The sequence below is a fragment of the Mya arenaria genome, chromosome 12 (genome assembly GCF_026914265.1).
Source record: "Mya arenaria isolate MELC-2E11 chromosome 12, ASM2691426v1".
NCBI lineage: Eukaryota > Metazoa > Mollusca > Bivalvia > Myida > Myidae > Mya > Mya arenaria.
This window is the reverse complement of record NC_069133.1, coordinates 41848443-41873006: the sequence shown is the minus strand read 5'-3', so window position 1 is coordinate 41873006 and position 24564 is coordinate 41848443. Positions and strand designations below refer to the sequence as shown.

The 24564-nt window shown below is 35.5% G+C and overlaps 1 protein-coding gene across 5 annotated transcripts in view; it reads left to right on the top strand.

Annotated features, from left to right (window-relative positions):
• The first annotated feature begins 2084 nt into the window (after window positions 1-2084).
• Window positions 2085-24564, top strand: part of LOC128211917 (B-cell linker protein-like) — a 36234-nt gene continuing 13754 nt past the window's right edge. For 2 of the 5 annotated variants that reach the window (XM_052917052.1, XM_052917048.1), the window contains exons 1-9: window positions 2091-2207; window positions 6419-6486; window positions 7439-7501; window positions 8620-8715; window positions 10077-10217; window positions 11267-11353; window positions 16051-16110; window positions 17315-17395; window positions 20624-20695. In XM_052917052.1, coding sequence (XP_052773012.1) covers window positions 6424-6486; window positions 7439-7501; window positions 8620-8715; window positions 10077-10217; window positions 11267-11353; window positions 16051-16110; window positions 17315-17395; window positions 20624-20695 — 663 coding nt within the window. In that variant the 5' untranslated portion in view covers window positions 2091-2207; window positions 6419-6423. Of the gene's footprint in view, window positions 2208-5988; window positions 6181-6418; window positions 6487-7438; window positions 7502-8619; window positions 8716-10076; window positions 10218-11266; window positions 11354-16050; window positions 16111-17314; window positions 17396-20623; window positions 20696-24564 lie in introns of all 5 variants that reach the window. The other 3 variants (XM_052917049.1, XM_052917051.1, XM_052917050.1) reach the window with 3 other exon arrangements.

Genomic DNA, 24564 nt, shown 5'->3' with positions numbered 1-24564 from the left:
AAAAGTTCTGAACAATCGGCCCAATGTCTGTCGCCAATCTAACGAAACCAGGGTGAGGAATAACGTGACCTAAAGGGGTTCTCACATAGGTCAACACGGGTCACAACGGCTTTATACAACTTTTTATTTAAGAATGAGCAAATTTTTGCGTACATTTCTGCAAACCAGTGTTACAAGACTGCTGACAAAAGATCGGATCGCAGATATCTATATTTCCGTTCGAAAATTAATGTTTTATGGCTTAAAGCGTTACTAACGGTTAAAGAAAATTGCATAAAAGATTATTTTTTTAACTTAAATAAAAAAATCTGCGATTTAATTTTTGTCAGCAGTCTTACATGACTGGTTTCAATGGATTTTCGCATAAATTGGCTCGTTCCAAGACCAAACAAAATAAAATAAGTTGTCAAAACGGCCAATCTGTGAGAGTGCAGCTTTAATACGAGTGTAACTTTAATAGTCCATTTTAGTACATACATTAAGTAAAGTTCCTCTTCAATAAATTGAATGACGCGTTAACCAAAGAAAAGCTCAAAATAGCATATACAAGAAAAGCAACTAAACTTTTTTTCATAAATAAAAAATATGTATCTTTCAAAAGAGCGGGTGACCGGAATTATGACTGAAAACATTTTAAGTGAAAACATCTGCTTTGACACCGAGATAATACATTTTTAAAAATGCTTTTCGATTTGTTGTTCATTTTGTTTGACGGAACACTATCTAAAATAGGTTGTTAAGATATATTTAGGTTCTTTATACTGTTATCTCCTAGATTATTTGGTGCACATGGCGATTGTTAACAACTAACGTTTTTTCGTTTTATTTTAGGTTCATTAAGGCTTATTTTGGTCTCGCAATTAAAAAAAACAACTCGAGAAACAACACGAAAAAACAACATGAAAAGAACAACAACACAAAAAACATCAACGCTATTTTTGGTTCGAAACATATACTGAAAGGAAAAAAAAACCTTATTTAATGCAAAAATGCATGCACTTGTATTTCTTTCACCAATTATGCACCAGTCAATTGTAACCACGGCCCCTCCAGGTCCGGGGGTATACTGGGGATAGCGGGGGAAATGGGCCGTGTTTTTACCCTTGAGGTGGACCTGCAGTGCCGAGTGAATGCGGTGGTTTTGTTTTCGCGCCGTAAACAGCGGGGAATGATCCTAACCTAGGATGCCCTTGGGGTGCGGGGGCTTTTAGCGGGGATTTTTCCAGCGGTTTGTCCCCACAGGACGGATATTTTACCGGGGGTTGACTGGAACGAAAGTCAAAGTCCCCGCTATTCCCCGGACCTGGGGGCCGTGGTTACAATTGACTGGTGTATTAATTAAAACACATTTTATGAAAAATAGATACGGAATGTGAAAAATGGCGTTTGAACTCTTTTTCTCAAAGTGACTGCATCCTTTTAACCAGCGTTCATATTTTACACACACTTAGCGTTTCACATAGAGAGTAAGCGGTGTTTTTTATTTTAAATATTTCAATGGACCAAAAAATCTATTGTCAGACGAAATTGTTCTCATAGCCTTATATTTACACCTCAACTTTCATTCCTTAAATGAACTACCTTTCGGCAATTGCGTTTATCAATCGATGAACGCAACATCTCGGATTTTTTCGTATCGCAATTCATTGCATAACAATATACATGAAAACTATTGATCTTGTTGTTGTTTGTATTGAGTCAGCAGCTCACGTAAAATATAAATCAACATTTTAGAAAGTGTTAATTTATTATATTTTAAATGTATTATTGCTATAATGGTTTCAATTTTACGTTTAAAAGTGATTTCAAGTGGTTGATATTTTCCCGCGTTATTGTGACGTCATTTAGACTTCGGACTCCACACACTTTGACCAGCCCAATAGAGTTCATACCCCGATAATGACATGAACCCCGCAATAAATATCTTAAATATGAATAGAATGCAATCGGGTTTTGAAGGAAAACCAAACAGATCCTAATCATCCCTTCAATGTAAAAACACGCTTTTTCCACCCCGTTGTAAAACTTCAATGATAAAGGCGAGTTTTTACCTCATTCGATCGCACTCTGATTATCGCTACATAACGATATATACGTCCTATATTTAAAGTGTCATGTTTCCTCTACAGTCGACTTATTTTATTCTTTAAACCAGGAAGCGAAAATAAAAAAACAGCGCATAATTGGATTTTTTAGCGACTTATCAGGTAAGAATGTTTTATAATATTTACTATTTACTTTTGTTTTGGCATTGTTTAGCTTACGTGTTAAACCGAATTTAAATTCAACATACATGTAGTATTTGATATACAATATAATATATGGCCATTTTGTGACGTAAAATACGAACAGCGAATAGCAGTCTTTTGTATTAACTTGATATTCAATCGAATGCAATGATGTTTAATCGTACAAGATAATATTTGATGCATTTAATCATGTTTGTTCGAATTTAATTCTATATAATGCTGTTTTAGTTCTTGATTATGATGTTTGATGCATTAGTTCGATAAAAGATGTTTGCTGCATTAGTTGTACGCTTTGATGTTTGATGCATTACGTTTTATAATGATGTTTGATGCATTATTTCGACATAATGATGTTTGATGAATGTGCTCGACTTAATGATGTTTGATGTATTAGTTCGACATAATGTTTGATGTATTAGTTCAACATAATGATGTTTGATGCATTTAGTTCGAGAAAATGATGTTTGATGCATTTAGTTCGACACAATGATGTTTGATGCATTAATTCTTCTTAACGGTCTTTGATACATTAATTTCTTCATGATGATGTTTGGTGCATTAAGTTCGACATAATGATGTTTGATGCATTTAGTTCGACATAATGATGTTTGATGCATTTAGTTCGACACAATGATGTTTGATGCATTCAGTTCGACAAAATGATGTTTGTTGAATTAAGTTCTAAATGATGATCTTTGATGTTTTCAGTTCGACGCAATTAGTTCGACACAATAATGTTTGATGGATTTTCTTCGACATAATGATGTTTGTTGCATTAAGTTCGACATATCTATATAATGATGTTTGGTGCATTTAGTTCGACATAATTATATTTGTTGTATTAACATCATAATAATGATGTTTGATGCATTAAGTTCGACATAATGATGTTTGATGCATTTAGATCTACACAATGATGTTTTATGCAACTAGTTCGACATAATGATGTTTGATTTAGTTCGACAATATGTTGTTTTGTGCATTACTTCGACAAAATGATGTTTGATGCATTTAGTTCGACATAATAAAGTGTAATCCCAATATACAATGGTTGTGGATGCATTTAATTCTTTCGATATGTTTGGTGCATTAAATGCATACGATGGATTTACAGTATGTGTTTGATTTCAATTCATCTTCTAATACAATCGATAATCCCATTATATAATTGGCAATGCATTTAAAACTTAAACCCTTTTTGCGGTCTGCGTAGACATAAACATATCTTTGACGCAGCTTATCCTTGATGTGTTCGATGAATTTCAACATTATTATTATGCTAAATATTACGCAAATGTAGCCTTAGTCAATTTCGACATTTGTAGGAAATATGAAGCTTTATTTATTCTTCTTCATTCTTCTCTCGCGTAAACACTTTTTTCGAAGGCCAAGGCTAATTATTTATCTCTCTTGATTTTGAATGGTGGAACATACAATCGACATTCAAGTTGGGTAATTCCCCGTGTATTTATTACTTTGGTCGTTCATATTTCAGCACGATTTCTATACCAATGGTTGTATTAGATTGTTGACATATCTAATGCGTTAGGAATAAAGTGTAGAATTCTACTGTTTGCAAAAAAACAAAGTACTCGTCAATCTATGTTGGCATATTACTGCCGAGAGAATATAAGTATTTTCCACATGTATGTTTAGCGGATGGAAAAATCCTTACCGAGAGGAGATGCGGAAGCCGGTAACGAGTCTTGCCGAGTTACCGGCCACGCAGCGTGCCCGAGGGTAGAATGTTTTCAACCGCCCCGCATACATGTCACGGAACGATACTTGTTCTTAATTAAACGCCAACGTCATAACGCGCAGTGATTTGAAATGAAGGCCAGAACGTTTTCATTTTACGTTGCCGTTTTGAGGTTCTCATTAAATTTTGTATTAATACTTTTATTGATGTACTTTGTTCTGTCTCTAAATCGTTATATTTTTAATTTAGTATCATCATCAATGAAAATATTTTTCTAAAACGGCGCGTTAATGCACGTGAGTCTACAATTCCGGGATGGGTTAGACCAGGGGCGGATCCAGGATTCGACGTTAGAGGGGGCGTTACTAAGGGGCGTAACCTTTGGCTTTCTCCCTTCACTCAGAACCAGAATATATTTGGTTTAAATCGGTTGCAAGGGGGACAGGGATCTCCCACATTTTTTAGTCCGAAACGGTGCATTTTGAGTTCGCATTTATTTACCTTTTTAATCTCCGATATTAACATGATTAGTAAACTTGGTCGATTCTACGGGGCCCGGTGCGCCCCCCCCCCCCCCGACCTGGATCCGCTAGTAAAGGCGTATACTTCCATGGCCGGTCAACACACATGTCTGTTATGCAAGAAGACGTTATGTTAACGTTCGCGAATTGTGTCATGTTAACCACTTAATTTTCGCGACAATTATCTAGCCATCAAGTTAATATTCGCAAGACTTTTTTCCGTAAGATAAATATCATAAGACTAAAAACAGTCTTGAAAGTGCACAGAGCCTGTTACCTTTTTTACAACACTACTTCTGTACAACACTAACAGGATGTCTAGTTGTGGTTTGCGAAATCCACTTAATAAGCAATATAATAACTGGTTAACTAGATACGATTCGTGTTTCCAATTATCTATAAATGCAATTCTGGCTTCTAGCAGTACCTGGTTATATTTACGATTTACGAAGTTCACTTAATAAGTCACATTATAACTGGTTAACTAGGTACGATTCGTGTCACCACTTACCTATAAATGCATTTCCGGCTTCTGGCAGTAACTGGTTATCTAGTTTGCAAATTCCGCTTCGTAAGTCACATAATAACTGGTTAACTAGATTATAAGCATCTTCCATGGCCGAGAGTGTAAGATAGGTTCATTCCGACCCGAGCGTAGGGTGTTTTGCGGAAACGAGGTTTACCGAGTTTCCGCAAAACACCCTGCGCGAGGGTCGGGATGAACCTATCTTAAACGAGCGGCTATAGTAGATGCTTTTTCTCCCACCTCAGTTTAACAAAATTAAGTAAAAATGTATTTTTTGCTGGAAATCGTTTGTGCTTAGTGAATATAAGTGCGTATAGATATGCGATAGTTCGCGGTTGTCATGGATATGCGCGCAGTGACTCAGATTATGTTAATAGTCAAATCGGTCATTATATAGTTCTAAGGAGAGTGAAGCATTATTTCTTGAAAGTTGCGTGAAAACTGTTTTATTGTGACATTTGAAGCGAGAAATAATTAGCGTCCTAAATATTGCCACAAGACAAGATTTCCATGATGCTACAGACGACAGCCTTCGACAAGGGAGGTAATTACAATGTGGTGACCATTAAAAAGCAGTTCCATAAAGGCATTTTATCTTCGCCCGTGGGCAACATAAGAATTTCTAGCATGGTTAAATTATTGGATCTACTTTTCTCACACTTCAGATAAGTAGATCCAATAATTTAACTATCTTTTCGGTTCCGCAAAACACCCTACGCTCGGGTCGGAATGAACCTTACACTCTCGGCCATGGAAGATACTTATAATCTGAGGTGGAAGAAAGATTCATCCCGTCCCGATATTTGTGCGTTTTCAGCTGTTGAATACATGGTTACAATCTTGTTATCAAAGATTAATATTTACCATAAATGCATTATTAAGTAAGTAGTCAAAAGTTTATCACTCGAAATTTATGTTTAAGTGTATTTATTGATTTTAAATACGAGTGTCACTTTAAACTGCATACCAAACTACTGCGTTAATGCACTTCAGATTCAGTCATACTTGATAACCAATTACTGCTTCAAAGAGTGAAAATATCAAGTTTTGAAAGCTTAGCTCGATCCACATCCCAAATCAAACGTCAGCGCGCACTGGGATGTGACCCAATTTGAACGACGTCATTTTCAAAACGACGTAACGTGTGCATACAAAAAGAAAAAAAACGGTGTGTTACAGTGTAAGGTATATTTCACCTCGAGAACAACAAAATTATATTTTCAACGTATTTTTAATCACCCCTCGTTTTACATTTTCATCACGCAAACTCCTTCAAGTTCAGTGGTATCAAAATAATGAGTTCACTAAGCATATTTGTTAACGTATGAAATCACGGCACTGTAAGCATTTTTTTCTTTCTGAAAAGTTGAGCTAACATACTATCGTGTTATGTTTCATTTAACAAGTGTTTCCATGTAACCAGGTACGATGGCTACCCGGAAGCTGCCACCACCACCGTCCCAACCCGGGGGAGGCCGAGCGTCACTCCACGTGAGTTTGCAAACTTAATACAGTCGAATCTCGTTATGTCGAATTCTGTTATCTCGATGTTCATTTTACTCGAATTTTATTTGATTTTTTTTTTTCGGTTTTGTTATACACTTTTATTTGTATTTCGGTTATATCGAATCTTCGTTATGTCGAAGTATTTCCCTAGTTCCCAACGAATTCGATATATCGAGTTTTGACTGTAGCATGAATTTCGAGAGGGCAAATTCCCCCGGACAATCCCCTAGCAAACTAATTGAATATATTTTGAGATGTGATCACCGATCAATTACATTCCAATGATATAAACAAACGCTAACAATCTTATTGAAAAAAAATACATAGACTTAAACACTATATAGCAGTGGAAGAGATTTAAATCTTATATTTGAAATCATAATTGGAGGGTAGCAGGGATGAATTTGTTCAAATGCGATAATAATTGCAATTGTTATACGTTCTAATTTCTAAGTACTTTATACTTGTGTTTAAAAACAAACCAAAAACAAGTTATGAAAAGCCAAATAATAAGTTTGTATACAAAAATATTGTTTTCAAAGAAATCTGTTTCACTAGCGGCGCACCAGGGGGAGCACCCGGCGCACTCCCCCCCCCCCCAAAAAAAAAATAAAATAAAATAATATAAATAATAATAAATACATAAATAAAAAATTTGTCCAAGCTTACTTTATATTTCAATTTATGAAAAACAAAGTAATAAAGTACGCCGAAAATGCACCATTTCGGACTAGCATTCCTTAATCTTTTCTTGGGGGACTACCCATACCCCCTGCCAACATCTTAAACCAGATAAAGATCGATTCTCAGGGAGGGGCGCAAGTCAAAAGCTAACGACCGTAAGTAACGCCTCCTCTAACGTCGAATTCTATATCCGCCCCTCCCTGTGTTCTACCATTAGAACTGGATTAAGTTCATCTAAACTGTCTGATTTCAGGGAGCTAACCCCTCGCTGCCGACCCGGAAGGCCTCTGCCCCGCCATTATCAGAAAACGGTCAGGTAAAGCACAGTTATTTCCTTAACATTTTTATAACGAGATTAAATAGTATCTTTAACAGCATTCGGAACTCCTTGGCTATTTTCCATTTGATGGAAAATGGACGAGAGGTTCCGAATGTAAAAACAGAGTTTATCATCAACTGACGTCATTTCCAGTAAGGGGTGCAACTCTTAGTTGATTAATTTAAAGGGTGTACTAATCAACTATAGTATTACTGTATAAGGGAAATCACTCTGGTGTTACTTGGGTGACATCCCACCATCTAACTGGTTTTGGGGCATCGTGAACATAAACCATGTCACTGAGCTTTACCATGATTGGATGACACATATGTACCTTTTATGTAAAATGGACACAACTATTGTGTAACTGGAAAAACTGTAATTCACCACCGAGCTTCGCCTACACACTATTTCATTACTAATATGGTATTAGAAATAAAACTTATATCGTAAGAAAGGAATTGGTTGTGATGATTATACTACAACTACATACGGCTGTAGATCTATCTGTACAAAATTGCGATGCAAGGCGACAGACAGTATGTTTTGCACATCCTGGTCGAATATTAACGTTTACATTCCTCCATCAATCAAATATTTACAAAACTCAAGAGTCTTACAATTTCGCGTTATTTAACGACTGCGAATTGCACTTGACAGATAATCGCTGACTACTAATTTTCGGCTGAAATTGTACTCAAGTCAACGTCCTAGGTCCACTGTTGCCAAAGATTAACCTGCGATATTAGATGTTAGGGCAAGCATTTGAGATATTTATGTATCTTCTGCGTACGTTAGATAACCATACATGTTCATTCGAAACTCGAAAACTCCTGATATAGAGTCGAGCGGTCTCCGATTGCACTCGGTCTTTCTCGGCCATTCCCGAGAAGTTTACGTCAAAGGGTCAAGCACACTTCAGAATATTTGTACAATATTGGTTAATTTGATACTAGTTTTATATTTAACAAATCGGCCATCTCCGACTGGCTCGGAAGAAAATTTAACTATGAATTTGAACATGATCGGTTATTAATATTCAAATCGATAAACGTTCCGGAAATGGCCAAGAAGTTGCGATCGCTTATGTCATGGTTTATGATGTTTATTTCCAGGGCGACTCTGATCAGGATGAGGAATTCACTGAAGCCTCATCACAGGAACTCTACAACGAAATTATCCGCGTCGTACAAGCCGAAGAGGGCCAGGAGGTTTGTATAAGGCGTGAACTGTTGGTAATTTAGAACTCTGCGGTTCTGAAAGTGCCAAAACTTTTCCCAATCGAAAGCCATTCAGATTCATTTGCTTGTGAAGTGAATTACCATTGTTCTACGATAATGTTCAGTAAACAAATACAGCTTCAGTGACAATATAACATGTTTATGTTTGGATACGGTTTCTCTTTAGACTGAACGTTGTTTTGATATAATTGATAGGAAAAAAGAGATTTTCTAAATCACATGACTACATAAGTACTCGTTTTTGTCCGGCAATTATGCGAAAACACGTTTCTGCCATGATAATTTTACGGTTTGATACACTAATATTTTTTCTCGAGATATACTTTCATAATGAATTTGGTGATTTGTATTTTTAACTCGATAGACTAGCATCATACCTGCATAAAAGAAATGAAATGAGCATAAAGAAGATATCCTATTTGTCGGAGTCGTGTGTCCATATTCTTTACTTCGTATAATTATTGCTACAAATATAGGAGGAGGAAGTGGAGATAAATACTCCCTATGTGTGTTTATATATATATATAATTATAATATAAGTAAACTGATACCATAGCTACAATTAAATGTAAAATGTTCGAAAAGTTGAAGGAACAACGAACACATATGTATTACCTTTGGTGAATGTGGATGTCTACCATTATGTGATACTTATTTTGTTAATTGTATGTTGTAGTTGTGTGTACATGCCTAATCATAGATATCCCCAATCATTGTTACAAAATGTCATATTAAATTTAAATATAAAATTTTGTGGGGGGTATTCCATTCAAATATTGGAATGCTTTTGCTAAATTTAGATGTTCAGAAGAAAAAAAATAAACATTGAACTAAGAAGACTCCGCGAAATTAAAGACCAATAAAATTCTTTAGTATGTTCGTACCCGGTACCCGACCAATACAGAAGTACCATTAGAACTGATTTCACATCCGGAACACCTCGGGGTTTTTTATCGAAATTTGGACGGTTTACATACTCAAAAAGTGGTACGTTTAAGTCCGCTGCAAGTAGTTCGCGCAGTAATTTTATTTAGCAGTTAAACTTTATGACCTAACTTTTGGGAATCTTCGTGATGTGTGCAATAATTCACTTCACTGGCAATCCATTTAAACTTTGATCAATAAATACAAGTCTTAAACACTAAATTTAATTCATGATATAATTAAAAAAATTACGAACTACTTCAACTGATGTACCTGCATACGTCTGAGGTTGAATTCGATAAAAATTGCCGATGAGTTCCGAATGACTGATTTGCATTATGTGTCAAGAAGCCGTTCGGGGGTTTCTATCATTTCTGTGGTAGCTCTAACTTGCATTGCTTCTGCAGCTGTACGCCGGAAGTGATGAAGAAGAAGACGGCACTCCCCCGCCGGTTGTCCGCCGGGTCCCGCCACCCGTCCCAGAGGAGCCACAAGAGGAGTATTCCGAAATAGAGGGCGTCCGTCCGAATCCTGAACCACAACAAGAGGTAAATTATTCATTTGACATCTAGAATTAAATGGCATCCGTCCGAATACGGAACAAAAACAACAGGTTAATTGTGTACTAAACCTTCGGAAAAACAGGTTCCCTGCCGAACGCTAAACACAGTTTTATTGTGGTATTAACCTCCAGAAATAGATGGCGTCCTGCCGAATGCTGAACCAAAACAGCAGGCAAATTGTGTACTTAATCTCCGTGCAAACAGTGTGCCCTGCCAAATAAATTACCATCTTGACAGGTTTGTGTTCTTAACCTTCAGAAACAGATGGCGTCCTGCCGCATGCTTATCCACAACAGCAGTTTAATTATGTACTTAACCTCAGAGCAAACAGGCTGCACTGCCAAATGAATAACCATTTCAACAGGTTATTTGTGTACTTTACCTCAGAGCAAAAAGGCTGCAATGCTTAACCATTTTAACAGGTAAATTGTGATCTTAATCCCTAGAAAAAGATGGCGTACTGCCGAAGCACGACAACATGAATTTTGTGTATAAAACCTCGAAAAGTCTAGCGTTGAATGACAACAGGATCTTAATTGCATATTAACCTGGAGAAAAAAGGCATAATGTCTAATGCGTCGGGAAACTGAGTGTGTCCTTCCGAATGCCGAACGACAACTGCAAGGATATTGTAAACTCAACCTCTTGATCAAGAGGTCTTCTTTTGGGTTGTGTTAAGCTCAACAGACGACATTGGTTATTCGACTGACATAGAAGCAGGACATTATTCACTCGACATTCAAACAAATGAATGTCGTTCTAGCACATTGGACATTCACCATTCAAAACTTATAACACTGTGCAATAAAAACAATGAATATCGTGCTGGTACCACATAAGTTAGTAAACATTAAAAATGAATACAAACGTCATTCGACATTGAACAAATTAACGTTGTGCTTGACATTCGACATTTGAAAATGATGTCATTCGACATAACATTCGACATTCAGAAAACGAAAATATGAGTGTCTTAGATCTCTTTCTGATATCGACCAGGCTCCTTTGTTATCTCATGCTATTGTATTTCATAGTTGTATGAGGTGGAGCCGGAGCCACCTGGGAGCCGTGGAGCCCATCGCCACTCCCCACCACCAGAGGAGCAGACATATGAAGAAACGGTACGTTTTCTTTCTTTCTGTTTACGAACAACTGTTATAAACTTATTAAGGTGGTATAAACAAGGGCAGGTCATTTCTATAAAATAGTGGATTATTTACACCTCATCTTTCATGCATTCAATGGGCAGCCTTTCAACAATTGCGAATATTTTACGTTGGACGCAACATTTTCGAAAATGTTCGGATCGCAAATCATAGCGTATGAATATAAATCGCGTACTACGCTATGATTTATGTCAGCTGGTCACAAAAAGTCAACATGTTGAAAATTGTTGATTTTTGATTTGTTAAATGCATTGTTGTCATTAGTGTTTCAATTTTTCGATAAAAAGTGATTCTATTTTGGGACCATTTTTGTCCGTAGCAATAAAATAATAAAAAAGATGTATTTTATGAACAATCCTTGAAAGAAAACATGTACTTTTGGTGTATATATAGAAATGAATTGCTTGACTGATGTCATTATCATGGATTTGAACGTAGTTGGGCTGGTTAAAGTTCGCGTGGAGCCCTTCGGATTCCACACGCTTTAACCGGACCAACTGCGTTCATACACCGATTATGACATCAATCAAGCAATTAATTCTTTAAATTTCAGCTTACATAGGTAGGCCATTTGACAGAGCGGACCATGCACTTCCATAGAAAAAATAATTTGTTGTTTTTTTCCATGAAAATAATGCTACTATGCAAATAGTTACAAAACTCTCAGCTCCACATTTTGCTGACAACTTTGGAAATTCCCTAATCTTTGCCTGACTATCTATGTGAATCATACAATTTTTAACCAGGTTTTAATAAACTGAAACCTGGTTATTAGAATGACGAACGTCGTTGTTCGGGCGGGCGGCCGTGCGGCCGGGCGGCGTGAAACTCACCTATGAACATGAATAATTTCAGTAAGGGTTGACATATCTTGACTAAACTTGGTCTATAGGAAGAGTTTATAGATACCTTTCATGGGATTGCGTTTGTGGTCACTAGGATCAAGGTCAAGGTCACTGTTACTAAAAATAGAAAAAAACGATTGAAACTGAATAACTTTAGGGTTGACATATCATGACTAAACTTGGTCTATTGGAAGAGTTTATGGATACCTTTAATGGGAGTGCGTTTGGGGTCCCTATGGTCAAGGACAAGGTCACTGTTACTTAAAATAGAAAAACGGTTGAAACTGAATAACTTTAGTTAGGGTTGACATATCTTGACTCAACTTGGTCTATAGGAAGAGCTTATGGATACCTTTCATGTGATTGCGTTTGGGGTCCCTATGGTCAATGTCACTGTTACTAAAAGTAGAAAAACAGACACAGGCTGAAGTTCTTCTGTCAATCATTGAAAACCTGGTGTCGTCGCACAGCGGCGTTTCTGTTTTTTTTTGTACTGGAAATGACGCAATGTATTAAGTTAAGCAAACTGAATTCAAAGACATCATAATGACGGAAACGTTCCGAGCTCGCTAATTACCATTAAAATGAGTCTAGTATTATTTCAGTGGCATTCCTTCAAAATGCCGAAGCTGCATTTTTCTGTTTCGGATTTTTACATCACTAATAAGTTAAATCATAAAGGCGAGCCCCATCCACCTGCAAAATGCCGAGTAAATAGTCCAATAGCAACATGGGGTTGTATCATGTGATCAAAATGTTGAGCAATGATTGGACATCTCACAGAGAAGCAAAAAGGCCGAACCTTCAGAAATTGTGACTACCTCGGCATTTTGTAAAACATTCGTGTGATCAAATTACCAAGATTAATTACTAAAAACGTTGTTACTGAAAACATGGGGTTTTGTAGCTTCGACATTTGGAAGTAAGGCGATCGATTTGTTTCATAGGGACAAAATTAAGTATACCAAGAGGAAAAGCGGTAGAACTGCTTCAAATTAAGCTACTTTTATTTATTTTTTGTCGGTCTGGATGGCGCCGACTATATTTGATTGTGTCCAAAATGTAGGTTTTACTTAAGGACCAGTTCATAAATTGCAGAAGAATGCCTTTGATATTTTTACTTTGCACGATATAATGTGAAGTTCAGTGTGTTAAAAAAATGTATACTCCAATTGATAACGAAGTCTTTAATAAATTATAACGGCCCTGAATATTGTTTTTTTGAAACTATCCATTTTAAATACCAACTTTTCTTAAAATAGATAGTAGGTTACACGGTACTATAACACTTTTCTATACGTTTCTCAATCTCCAACGCAGTAATCTCCATTGGTGAGCAGCGACAAAGGGAGTTTTGAAAAACTAAAATTAAGCTTAATGGTTTATTTTGGAAATGTCATTCAAAAAACAAATTCCAGTTTATTCCCTTATAATATATAATCTTTTTATCCCCGTTCAATTTACTCATTATAGTAAAGTGTGTTCACAAAAACACATACAATTGTTACAGTATTATCAACAATAATGTCTTTCAAACATATGCATACTTAACATGTAATCATTTAAGTAAATAACTTTTTTGATGATCGTCATGCTTTTTTTTGCTTCTATTTTTATCACGCCGACTTAATGGTATGCATCATTTTTTTCTTGTCATAATCTGCGAGACTGGAATTCTGTATTCTGGAAATTCTATCGTCAGGATGTTCATCTATTCAAATGTACTGGATTGTTCAAAGACAAAGATCACATTCGAACACAACGTATGCCATAATTTCCTAACAATAAATGGAATAGTCAATTGGTCCATTGGCTATCTTTTTCTCAAAAGGAAACGTATAGTGTCTTATATATAACCATAAATACAGTACACTGCCCAGACTTCGGACCAGGTTTTTATATCAGAGGTGGCGCAATGTAGGAGGGCATCTTAAGGCGTGCGTCCATACCCGCAGGCTCCCAATTAATAAAAGTTTCTAAACGCGGCAATGGTGGTTTGGGGGTCCTCACCATAGTGTGATTTATGCATAATTAGGATGGAGAGGGGACAGAAGGGCGTCGAATGCGACCCTCCCCTGGACCCGCTATTTCATTCGCAATATTTTTAATTGATTAGCGAAATATATATATATTTTATCCGACAATTATGCAACACTTTGTATAAAAGTTCAGACTCTGTTTCAATACAGATTCTCACATGGTTATGTTTGAGTGTCACAAAGTGCAGACATATTTTTCATAGTTTTTCCATGTCAGAATGTTCTTAGAACACTTGACAGTTTTTTCATTTATTTAAGCCATTGTGTTCAATGCAAACATGTACTGTATAAGTATCTGTTAGGGCGTTTTTGTTGAAACTAAGGGTGCTCAAGTTTTGTTTCCTTATCGGTCACGAACTGTGTGTTTGTTATAACAGTTTTCAAATAACAAATATCAATATCAAGTGTGTTGGAACTTCAAGGAAACCTTTCAAAACAGGTTTCCAAACCGCCAAAACCCATAAAACTAAAACTGAAACTAGTTCGGTAACCGTAAAAACGCTCCAACTCGTTTCAGTTTTTGGTCCAAGGGTTTCGGCGGTTTGGAACCTGTTTCGAAATTTGTGCATGATGTTTCAAATGCATGGTTTTTTGTCCAGTTTCAAAACCATGGTGGATTTTCTACATGTAGCCATGACTTCTTAATTCTTAGTTTAGTTTAAACTTATTTTACAACGATTGCGAAAAACAAGTTATTACAACATTATAGTAATCACTGTCGTTGGCACGATTTTACGCGAGAGTGAAGTCTTGTGTTGTGGGGGAAACCGGAGTACCCTGAGGAAACCCACTTGTCAGGCCTGGAGACCACAAACCAAACCCACATGCGCCCAGGCCGGTAATCGAACCCGGGTCGCCTTGGTTGGAAGCGAGTGCGCTAATCACTGCGCCAACTAATTCTTCAAAACAAGGATACCGCAGATGGCAACACCTGTGTTGGGTCACTGTCCGACATGATATTTTTCTATGTGAACTAGTTTTCGGATGAACTATTGATGTACATAATAAAGGTTACGATGGAACGATCCGACGAAACCACCTTCGGAGAGAGTTTGATAGTTTCAAAGACCAGTCTCGGTTTTTGTTAAAAAAACGATAACACTGGTTTTCATTTCATGGAACATTTGATTTTGTTTACGGATAATCGTCAAGTCCGAAGGAATTAATAAACCATGCACTGATTATATGTTTTTATACACCGATTGACCGCATCACCAAAACATTCAATCCTTAAAAAGGCAATGAAGTCATCGAAGCGTCAGCGAAGTACGTCAATTGAAGGTTTATGTAATAAGAACTTTTTTTTTGAATAATTTATTTCATGTGGTACAATGTCGTGCCAGCAAGAGTGACTTAGCATAAGTTAATATCACTTTCTTCACAATCGTTGTAAATTAAATTATGATTTATTAAAGACAATTTAAATCAGTATCCTAGGAAAAATAAAGGATGTATTTCATTCCTTGCTTCTGTTGATTCTAGCCCCTTTGCCCTAAGCACATGCTATAGTACAAGTTAAACACGGTACTTAAAAATAGCACAATGAAAACTGCGGGGAAACTCCCAGTAGATAAACACATGGAGGGGTGAATGCGAAAAGGTTCTAAGTGACATTAAATAAAGAAGAAGATAGAACCTTTTCGATTTCACCCCTCGACATGAAGACTTAGCTCTAATATTTTCTCCAATGCTGTGACTACGTGGAGTACCAAAATGTGAGTTAATAAGAACCCTGTATGCTGCTGAATATGTTTCCGTTATATTTCAGACAACGGAGGACGGTCTAGAGATGTACGTGGATGTTGGGGAGGGCGAGCAGATAGACCAGGTAGGAGCACGCTCATATTTTGAACTGTCTTCAGTTATGGTTAGAAGGACGAGCATTTAAAGGGAGCTAATTATGTAAACCTAGATTTATTGAATCTGCTATTGCACCAGACGACACGACTCTCTGTTAGAGCCGTACAGAAGGGCCCCGCGTATTGTTTGTACAGTCAACACGACAATGCAACATCTCAGTTACTCTTTTGATGGACCCAAAATGATGAAAACATCCATTAGCATTTGTATGCCTATAATTTCCTGCAAAACGATATGTATTTCACGAGCTCGTCTTGTAAAAGGAGCTTTATCAAGACAAAATAGGTCATAAAGGGAATTTGACACTTGGGATTTTTGTTTCGTCATGCATATCTTAATATTTCCATTCGATGTAATTGATCACCACCTTTAAAGATGAACTCTTTCTCCTAAATAAGCATTACCACAATTAATTCAATTGTTTTAATTTATCCAAAGGGATGAGTAAATATCGAAAAAAATGGTGCTTGTGAAGGCTACCGTGTTTAATTTGAAAGAAGGGTGCAGAAAACACGGTATTTCTACCATATAATAGTGGATCACTGTAAATCTTTAAGGACTCACCAGTCATTTAATATTTTTGCGTTTTCAGCTATTATATACACGGTTACAATCATGCTATAAGTAATTAATATTTTCCATAAATGCATTATTCAGTAAGTTGTTAAAAGTTTATCACTCAAAATTTATGTTTGTTATACATGTGTATGATTTGATTTTAATACAAGTGCTTCATAATCGGCGCCTCCATTTCATTTTCTGTACAAGAACCTATGCTTTGTTATTATCATGAGTGAATGTACCTTTTTTGAACCTTGATAAAAATAAAGGGAGGTATGGGTAATAATAAAGATAGTTTACATTTCCCAATGTGGGTCATCCCATATGACTGATTAATAAATGTAAGTTTGAGCTATGTTTTTTTGTATATTCCCTTCATTCATACGAATTTTGTCTGACCTGCAACGTTACAAGCTTGACCTTGGGCAATACATACATGAATGTCAATAAAGAAATAGAATTGTTGTTTGCATCCGTTTTTATCTGGTAGTTTGACAAATGATTACGAAATTTTGCACAATGTCAATTTGTGAATTGTGGTTGGTGACTTTGTTTGCTTTTGTCGATATTTGATCATTACTTATACTTAGTATATATGTATTTAATTCCAGGCCGGAGCTGAGGGGGAGGTTTTGTACGAAGTGCTGCCAGAAATATCGGGGAATAACCCCGTCCCCCAATCGGGGCAAAAGGTACTCAACTCTAACATAAAATAAACTCTGACATGTAAACAACTGTGTGCTTTAACTTATTTCAGTACTCAGCACATCCCTATTTCCATTTTTAGTATACAAACATGGGATCATATTTATTAAAGGGACTCCTTCGCATTTTAAAGATTCAGACACCGAACAAATTAATTTCATTTGAAATGCAATCAAAATGCTTGTAACAAAGTTACACTATCATCCATATTTAAAACAAGGACTCCATTGTTTAGCATTTGACAGCAAATGCTTTATTTTGCCGAACAGCGCTTGTAACATTATTTTATATTGATTGACTCTAAGGCCACTACTTTTATATAAATTGGTTTACAAAACCGGCGGGTCTAATTTTCCGAAAAGTACAAAAAAAAAATAAAAAAAAATGAATTTCACTTTTTTTTCAAATTTTTTTTCCCGACCGTATTGATTTTGGTGCGAAACGATAGAAAAACGAACAGATAAGAGTACGAATGCAGTAGATCTCGACTGATTTGTTGTTCCGTAGACGTATTCGCCAATTTATTTTGATAGCATACGTGAGCCAGTCAACTGATATGGCACCGCCGTTGGCAATGGCGAAATTGACGATAGTAGTCATTCTTTGTATGAAATAATTAATTAAAATATGCAGGAGTTGTTAAAATAACAATAGCAATACACATTGGCAAATTTAACAGCAGACACAAACAATAACTGTCACATGATTGTTGTTTTTCCCCGCTAATTTAGGTCATGAAAATATTGTTGTTTATAGATAAAAAATAAAAGTGTCAGCGGCTGCCATCGAATTAGTAGGCACAAATATTTGTTAAGTATGTGTGAGAAAAACATTTTATAACATTTTATTGTTAAATATCAAATAACAGTGCACTAAATGTGAGTGATGAAATCGAAAGTAAAATTTCTAAGTTGACACCGGTGACCTAGTTCGGTCGCTAGTGTTTATGGATTTTAGATCACAAAATGGTTTGGAAATACTTGTCATTGAGTCAATGTAAAGCTTGTGTTTATTCTAGGTTATATGTTTATTCATGTTTGGGTTTACAATAGTAGAGTAAAAACAATGAAAGAGTTGAACACATGTGTTAATGACATTTACTAATGCCAGAAGTTGTGTGCAAAACATTTAGATAAAACAACACGGAACACTATTTTAAATAAGTCCATTTCAATTTGTAATGAACTTGATATTTCACTATAAATGATATTTGTTGTTGTAACCAAGAAATACTCTTTAAAATGAAGCATGAAGTATATATGTCCTGTGAACGCATGTATACACAAAATGGCGGAGTTGGGAGAATATGAAAATATCCGATACATAATTATGTTACTATTATTGGTACATAAAGTTAAGTCACATGCTAGATTTATTATTTTGCGATGTGATTTTTATGTACTGGGCTGGTATTCAATATGCAACTTAAGTCAATCTTATGGTCATACTTCATTGACTTCATTCACTGTATTGGTGTGTTATTTATACCTCGTAATCTGATACGCTACATGAATCTTAGATCCAATTAAGACCAATATTGAATACTACCCCTGATGTGGTAATTTGCTGCAAGATTTGAATTTGAAATAGATTTGGTGAACATCCCATGGTAAATATCCCGGTCCGAAAATATCCGGACTTAGCATGGATCGAGTTACACACAACTAGGACCCCGCATGGAAAAGGTTATTAAAACTCAAATCTAGGTCTAGTTTGGTTTTTAGTTTTTCAGGAATTGTTTTCACAATATTAGAACTCAAATGTCTTCATAAAATGTTATTTTCTTATTTACTAAATTGGTAATTATTTCACTTTATTGACATTTACCAATATTGAAATAACTGAAATAATGTTTAGAAAATGTAACGTATTGTTTTAATACAATGCAATTTTTGTGTCCGTGTACTCTAATGCGTAAAATTCGCCTTCTCTTTTTTCAAATTAAAATTGGTCAGTTTTTGTTCTGCATTCACTTTTGCGTTAGCATGTACCCTTAAAGCTAAACAAATGTCTTGCTGAGTGATATCCAATGTATCTTTGATAAAAAGTGTAGTTTATACACATAAACATGTTTAATAGTCAATTTCATTGATGTTTTATATGCACAGTATGTAAGATTTAAACTGTGTGTTTATTTAAAACTTTGAAACTTTGAGTGTATTAAAGCTGCACTCTCACAGATTGAACGTTTTGACAAATTTTTCATTTTTTGTCTTGGAACGAGCTAATTTTTGCTAAAACCAATGGAATCCAGTTATATAAGATTGCTGACAAAAACTTCCATCGCGGATTTTTATATTTAAGTTCAAAAATTGATGTCTTATGCATTTTTCTTCAAACGTTAGTAACGGTTTAAGCTATAAAACATTAATTTTTGAACGGAAATATGAAAGTCTGCGATTTGATCTTTTGTCAGCAATTATTTATCATTGGTTTGCAGATATTTGCGTAAAAAAATGCTCTCTCCAAGACAAAAAAAAGAAATTGTAAAAATGGTATATCTGTGAGAGTGCAGCTTTAAAACATGCATAAATAGCAGTTTAAAAATTTAAAATGTCAAGAAAATGATATAAATTTTCAATGTTGTTTTCTGATTTTCACCCTGTAAGAGTATGTTTTTTTTCCTTTTTTTTTTTCTTTTTTTTTTCGACCACCCGGTGGACATTTTTTCCAAAAAATCTTGTAAACCAAAAAATAAAAAAGGAGTGGCCTAAGCTGGGTTATACAAAATTCTGTTCAAAGGAGTATATGCCAGTTGCTGTTTGTGATTTTTATATAAAGTATAGTACCCCAAAAGTGTGGCCAAAATACAATCTGTGAAATGGCCCTTCAAGCTGCACTCTCACAGATTTACCATTTTGACAACTTTTTTTTATTTTTGTCTTTATGCGAAAATTAATGTAAACCAGTCATATAAGACTGCTGGCAAAACACTAGATTGCATATTTTTATATTTAAGTTTAAAATTGATGTTTTATGCATTTTTCTTAAACCGTTAGTAACGGTTTTAGCAATAAAACATTAATTTTGGAACTGAAATGTGAAAATCTGCGATCTGATCTATTGTCAGCAGTCTATTATCATTGGTTTGTAAATATTTATGCAAAAATTTGCTCATTCCAAGACAAAAAGTTGTAAAACGGTACATCTGTGAGAGTGCAGCTTTAAGAGTGCGATCACGGCCAAGGAGTTCGAACATATAGTTGCTATTTCAGAAGCCTTCCAGCCCTCCAGCCTTACCAGCCAGCCGTCCACCTGCCAGAAACCCGTCACGTGATGCAGATACGGTAAGTGGCTCTTATTTATTAAAATCTCACTTGCATATGAAAAAAAGAAAGTATGTTATTCTTATACAGTCGACCCCCGTTGGCTCGAACTCGCTTGGCTCGAATTCCTTGTTGGCTCGAACTGGATGTAATGGACCGATATCTCTATACTGAAGGTAAGCATTCCCGCTTGGCTCGAATTTGCCGAGGCTTGAAGTATTTTTGCTGGTCCATGGGAATTCGAGCTAAGCGGGTTCGACTGTACACACACATTCTGTCGTCGTTGATTCGCTAACTGTCCAGATTATGCAACCTTGGAAGATATTAACATAAAACTTGGTGCACATCTTTACAACGTCAATGTGCAAATGTGAATCTCCTTAAAATTTTCAATCACTGTGTTTCAAATATTTGTTGTATTCAAGTAGTGTTGCTTGTTCAACTGAGAAAGCTGGACAAATTGGCATTCACCAGTAGGTTTTTTTGTTATTTCTTCCGGAATAGTACAATTGACATCACAGTTTGTATCTTTATTTACATCTCATCGTTGCACATACCATAAAACACATACAATATAAAAATAATATTTAAAACATTGCAATGCCATTCCATTCGGAATTAAAAGAGATGGTCCATGACCTTTTACAGTAATATTTTACATATCTAAACAATATTTATGTACATGTATTCTAAAAGCTAACAGATTTGCTAAATATATCATTATAAATAAAGTATCGAGTAGTAAAAAATAATAATTAATAGTTTTTTTTTTTTAAAAACAACAAACAAAGAAAAAAACTGAGCTAAAATAATATAACTTATTAGCAAAAATGTTTGAAAGCATGACAACATAATTAAACATAGTGAAGATGCTAATAAAAGCGTAACTTTATTTACAAAGTAAAAAACAGTAAAAAAGCGTACAAATATGGACACCCAAATATTAGTTATGCAACGATTATCGAGAACAATCGATAATGAACGAGTCCCCTAAAGGGCTTTAAACTATACAAAAGTGTGAATGGTGGTCCGGAAAATCAAAGGTTTCAAAATTTTAATTTCTGCTAAGTTTTGAGGTACAATATTTTTCAAGATCCTTTAAAACATGTGTACGTATAAAACTAGGGTAAGAAACGTTTAAGAAGGAAATTGTATTCAGAGATTTGATGGAATTTATGCTGTGCTCTTCAACACTTAGGCTATGTTTTTGTGACAAAATGTTTCAGACCATCTAATAAAAAATGACTTGTGGCTTCTTTATGAAATATTTCAATAAATATAATAAGAAATATAGTAAACGAAAACAGTACATTGTGCCTTATTTTCACAGTTTACGAACATGCAAATACCTCTGTTGAAAAACACGCCCCTTTACGCGGAACTTCCAAACATTGACGATTGTATCGTGCATTCTAAACCATTCCTAAGAGAAAATGCAAATGCTTTTTAAACCTAAATCTGATAAAATCTTCTTTCAAAAATGCCGATTGTCACCAAAATCACCTGCTCACGTATGAAGGGACACACGTATTACGCTTGCTTACAGGGGCGATAACAGGAGTTGACGTTAGAGGGGGCGTAACTTTGTGGCGTAAACTTTTGACGTGCGCCTCCTCCTCAGAACCATTTTTATTTAAAATGCTGGCAATATCTAGTCCGAAATGGTGAATTGGGGCATATTTTATTACTTTTTCCAGCTTATATATTGAATTTTACTGTAAACTTGGGCGATTTAAGGGAGGTGAGGGGGAGGGGCGCAAAGTGCGCCCCCATCTTGATCCACTAGAGCTTGATATTGAGCCTTAAATCAACATAAATATTGTATTTTTGAGGAATTTGTGTTTCCACTTTGGCAGTGCGGAAATTCTTTAAATCAAAACGTTTTCCATGGAAAAAGTGGGTGGAGAAAGCGAAACAATTAAACTTTATTAATGTATGTTTGTGGTTCAATCCTTCCCAAAGCCATAACGTAACCCATTCATTGTATGGTTTAGTCTGTTATGGAGTTTGGTTTTAAAAATAACCTTATTTAACTCCTTTTTTGAAAATCCGTTAGCATCCAATGATATAGAACTTAATCAAAACGCTATTGTGATAAGCGAGTGATATCCTATCAAATACACATGTACGAAATGAATTAAAAGACAATTTTGAAGATGTTATATTGGAGCCTGAATAATTTTAGGCTCTGATTTACAAAATTCTGTTCAAATGTGAAGCTGCCAGTTGCTGTTTTTTGTTTGCGAATAAAATTAATAAAATTTCTCTATATTAACAACATTTAAATATATTTTGTCAATATTAAATCCGTCAGCGAGATATTTTAAAGTATATTTGGATCTTACAGCATAGCTGATGAAAATACCGTTTTACCAAATGCTAATAAAATATTCCTTTGTGAAATTTGCTTCACGCTCATGCATACATACACACACACACACACACACACACATATATATATATATATATATATATATATATATATATATATATATATATATATATATATATATATATATATATATATATACAAAAAACATACATGTATACTGCTTTCTAATGTACATACATGTTTTTTTCGCCAGTTTTTGTTTGTTCAAGAAGTGACTTTTCAGTTTTCAAGCACGTTTATTTCTCAAAACGTCACATAAATATAAATTTCACAAAAAATGTCAATATACGCACTCAGAAACACCTGCACAATCCTTCAACTTAGGACTTTTTTGTTGATAACAAACTAGTTTCAGTTGGTTTCGGCTGTTTAGAAACCAGTTTCGAAAGGTTTGTTTGAAGTAACAAATGCATGGTTTTGTGTACAGCTTCAATAACATTATGGAGCTTCTGCATGTAGCCATTACTTCTGAACTTCTTCACAATGATACCGCAAATTAGGAAAAATGACAGGTCACACTTACTTTTTATAATGATGTCCGTTTTTTTGCTCTAGCTCGGAAGTGCCATTGGTTCGTTTTTATACGCCCGAAGGGTCGTATTATGTTATGGCCTCCATCGTCTGTCCGTCTGTCTGTCTGTCTGTCCGTCCGTTAGCAATTCCGTGTCCGGGCCATAACTTGGTAACTAATAAAGCGATTTTCAAATAACTTTATACAAATAATCTCTACATTAAAAGGATGTGTCGCGCGCAATTTCCAGGTCCATACCTCAAACACTAGAATCACCATGGGGGGGGGGACGTTAGCAATTCCATGTCCAGGCCATAACTGGGTTACTACTAAAGCAATTTTCAAATAACTTTATACAAATCATCTCTACATTAAAAGGATTTGTCAAGCATGCTTTCCAGGTCCGTACCTCAAAGGCTAATTTCACTGGGGGGGCGTTAGCAATTCCGTGTCCGGGCCATAACTTGGTAACTAAAAAAGCGATTTTCAAATAACTTTATACAAATCATCACTACATTAAAAGGATGTGTCGCGCGCAATTTCCAGGTCCATACCTAAAACACTAGAATCACCATGGGGGGGGGGACGTTAGCAATTCCATGTCCAGGCCATAACTGGGTTACTACTAAAGCAATTTTCAAATAACTTTATACAAATCATCTCTACATTAAAAGGATTTGTCAAGCATGCTTTCCAGGTCCGTACCTCAAAGGCTAATTTCACTGGGGGGGCGTTAGCAATTCCGTGTCCAGGCCACAACTTTGTGTTACTACTAATAAAGGAATTTTTAGAAAACGTGTCCTAGCCACAACTTTGTAAACAATAAAGCAATTTTTAGATAATTTTATACAAATTATTGCTACATTAAAAGGATGTGTTGTGAGCACTTTCCAAGTCCTGCTACTTTTAAACTTAGTAAGCAGTATACTAGCATAACCTAAATGTTTATTAAAGACCTCAAGCCGAATCTTCTTCGGGCGTATAATG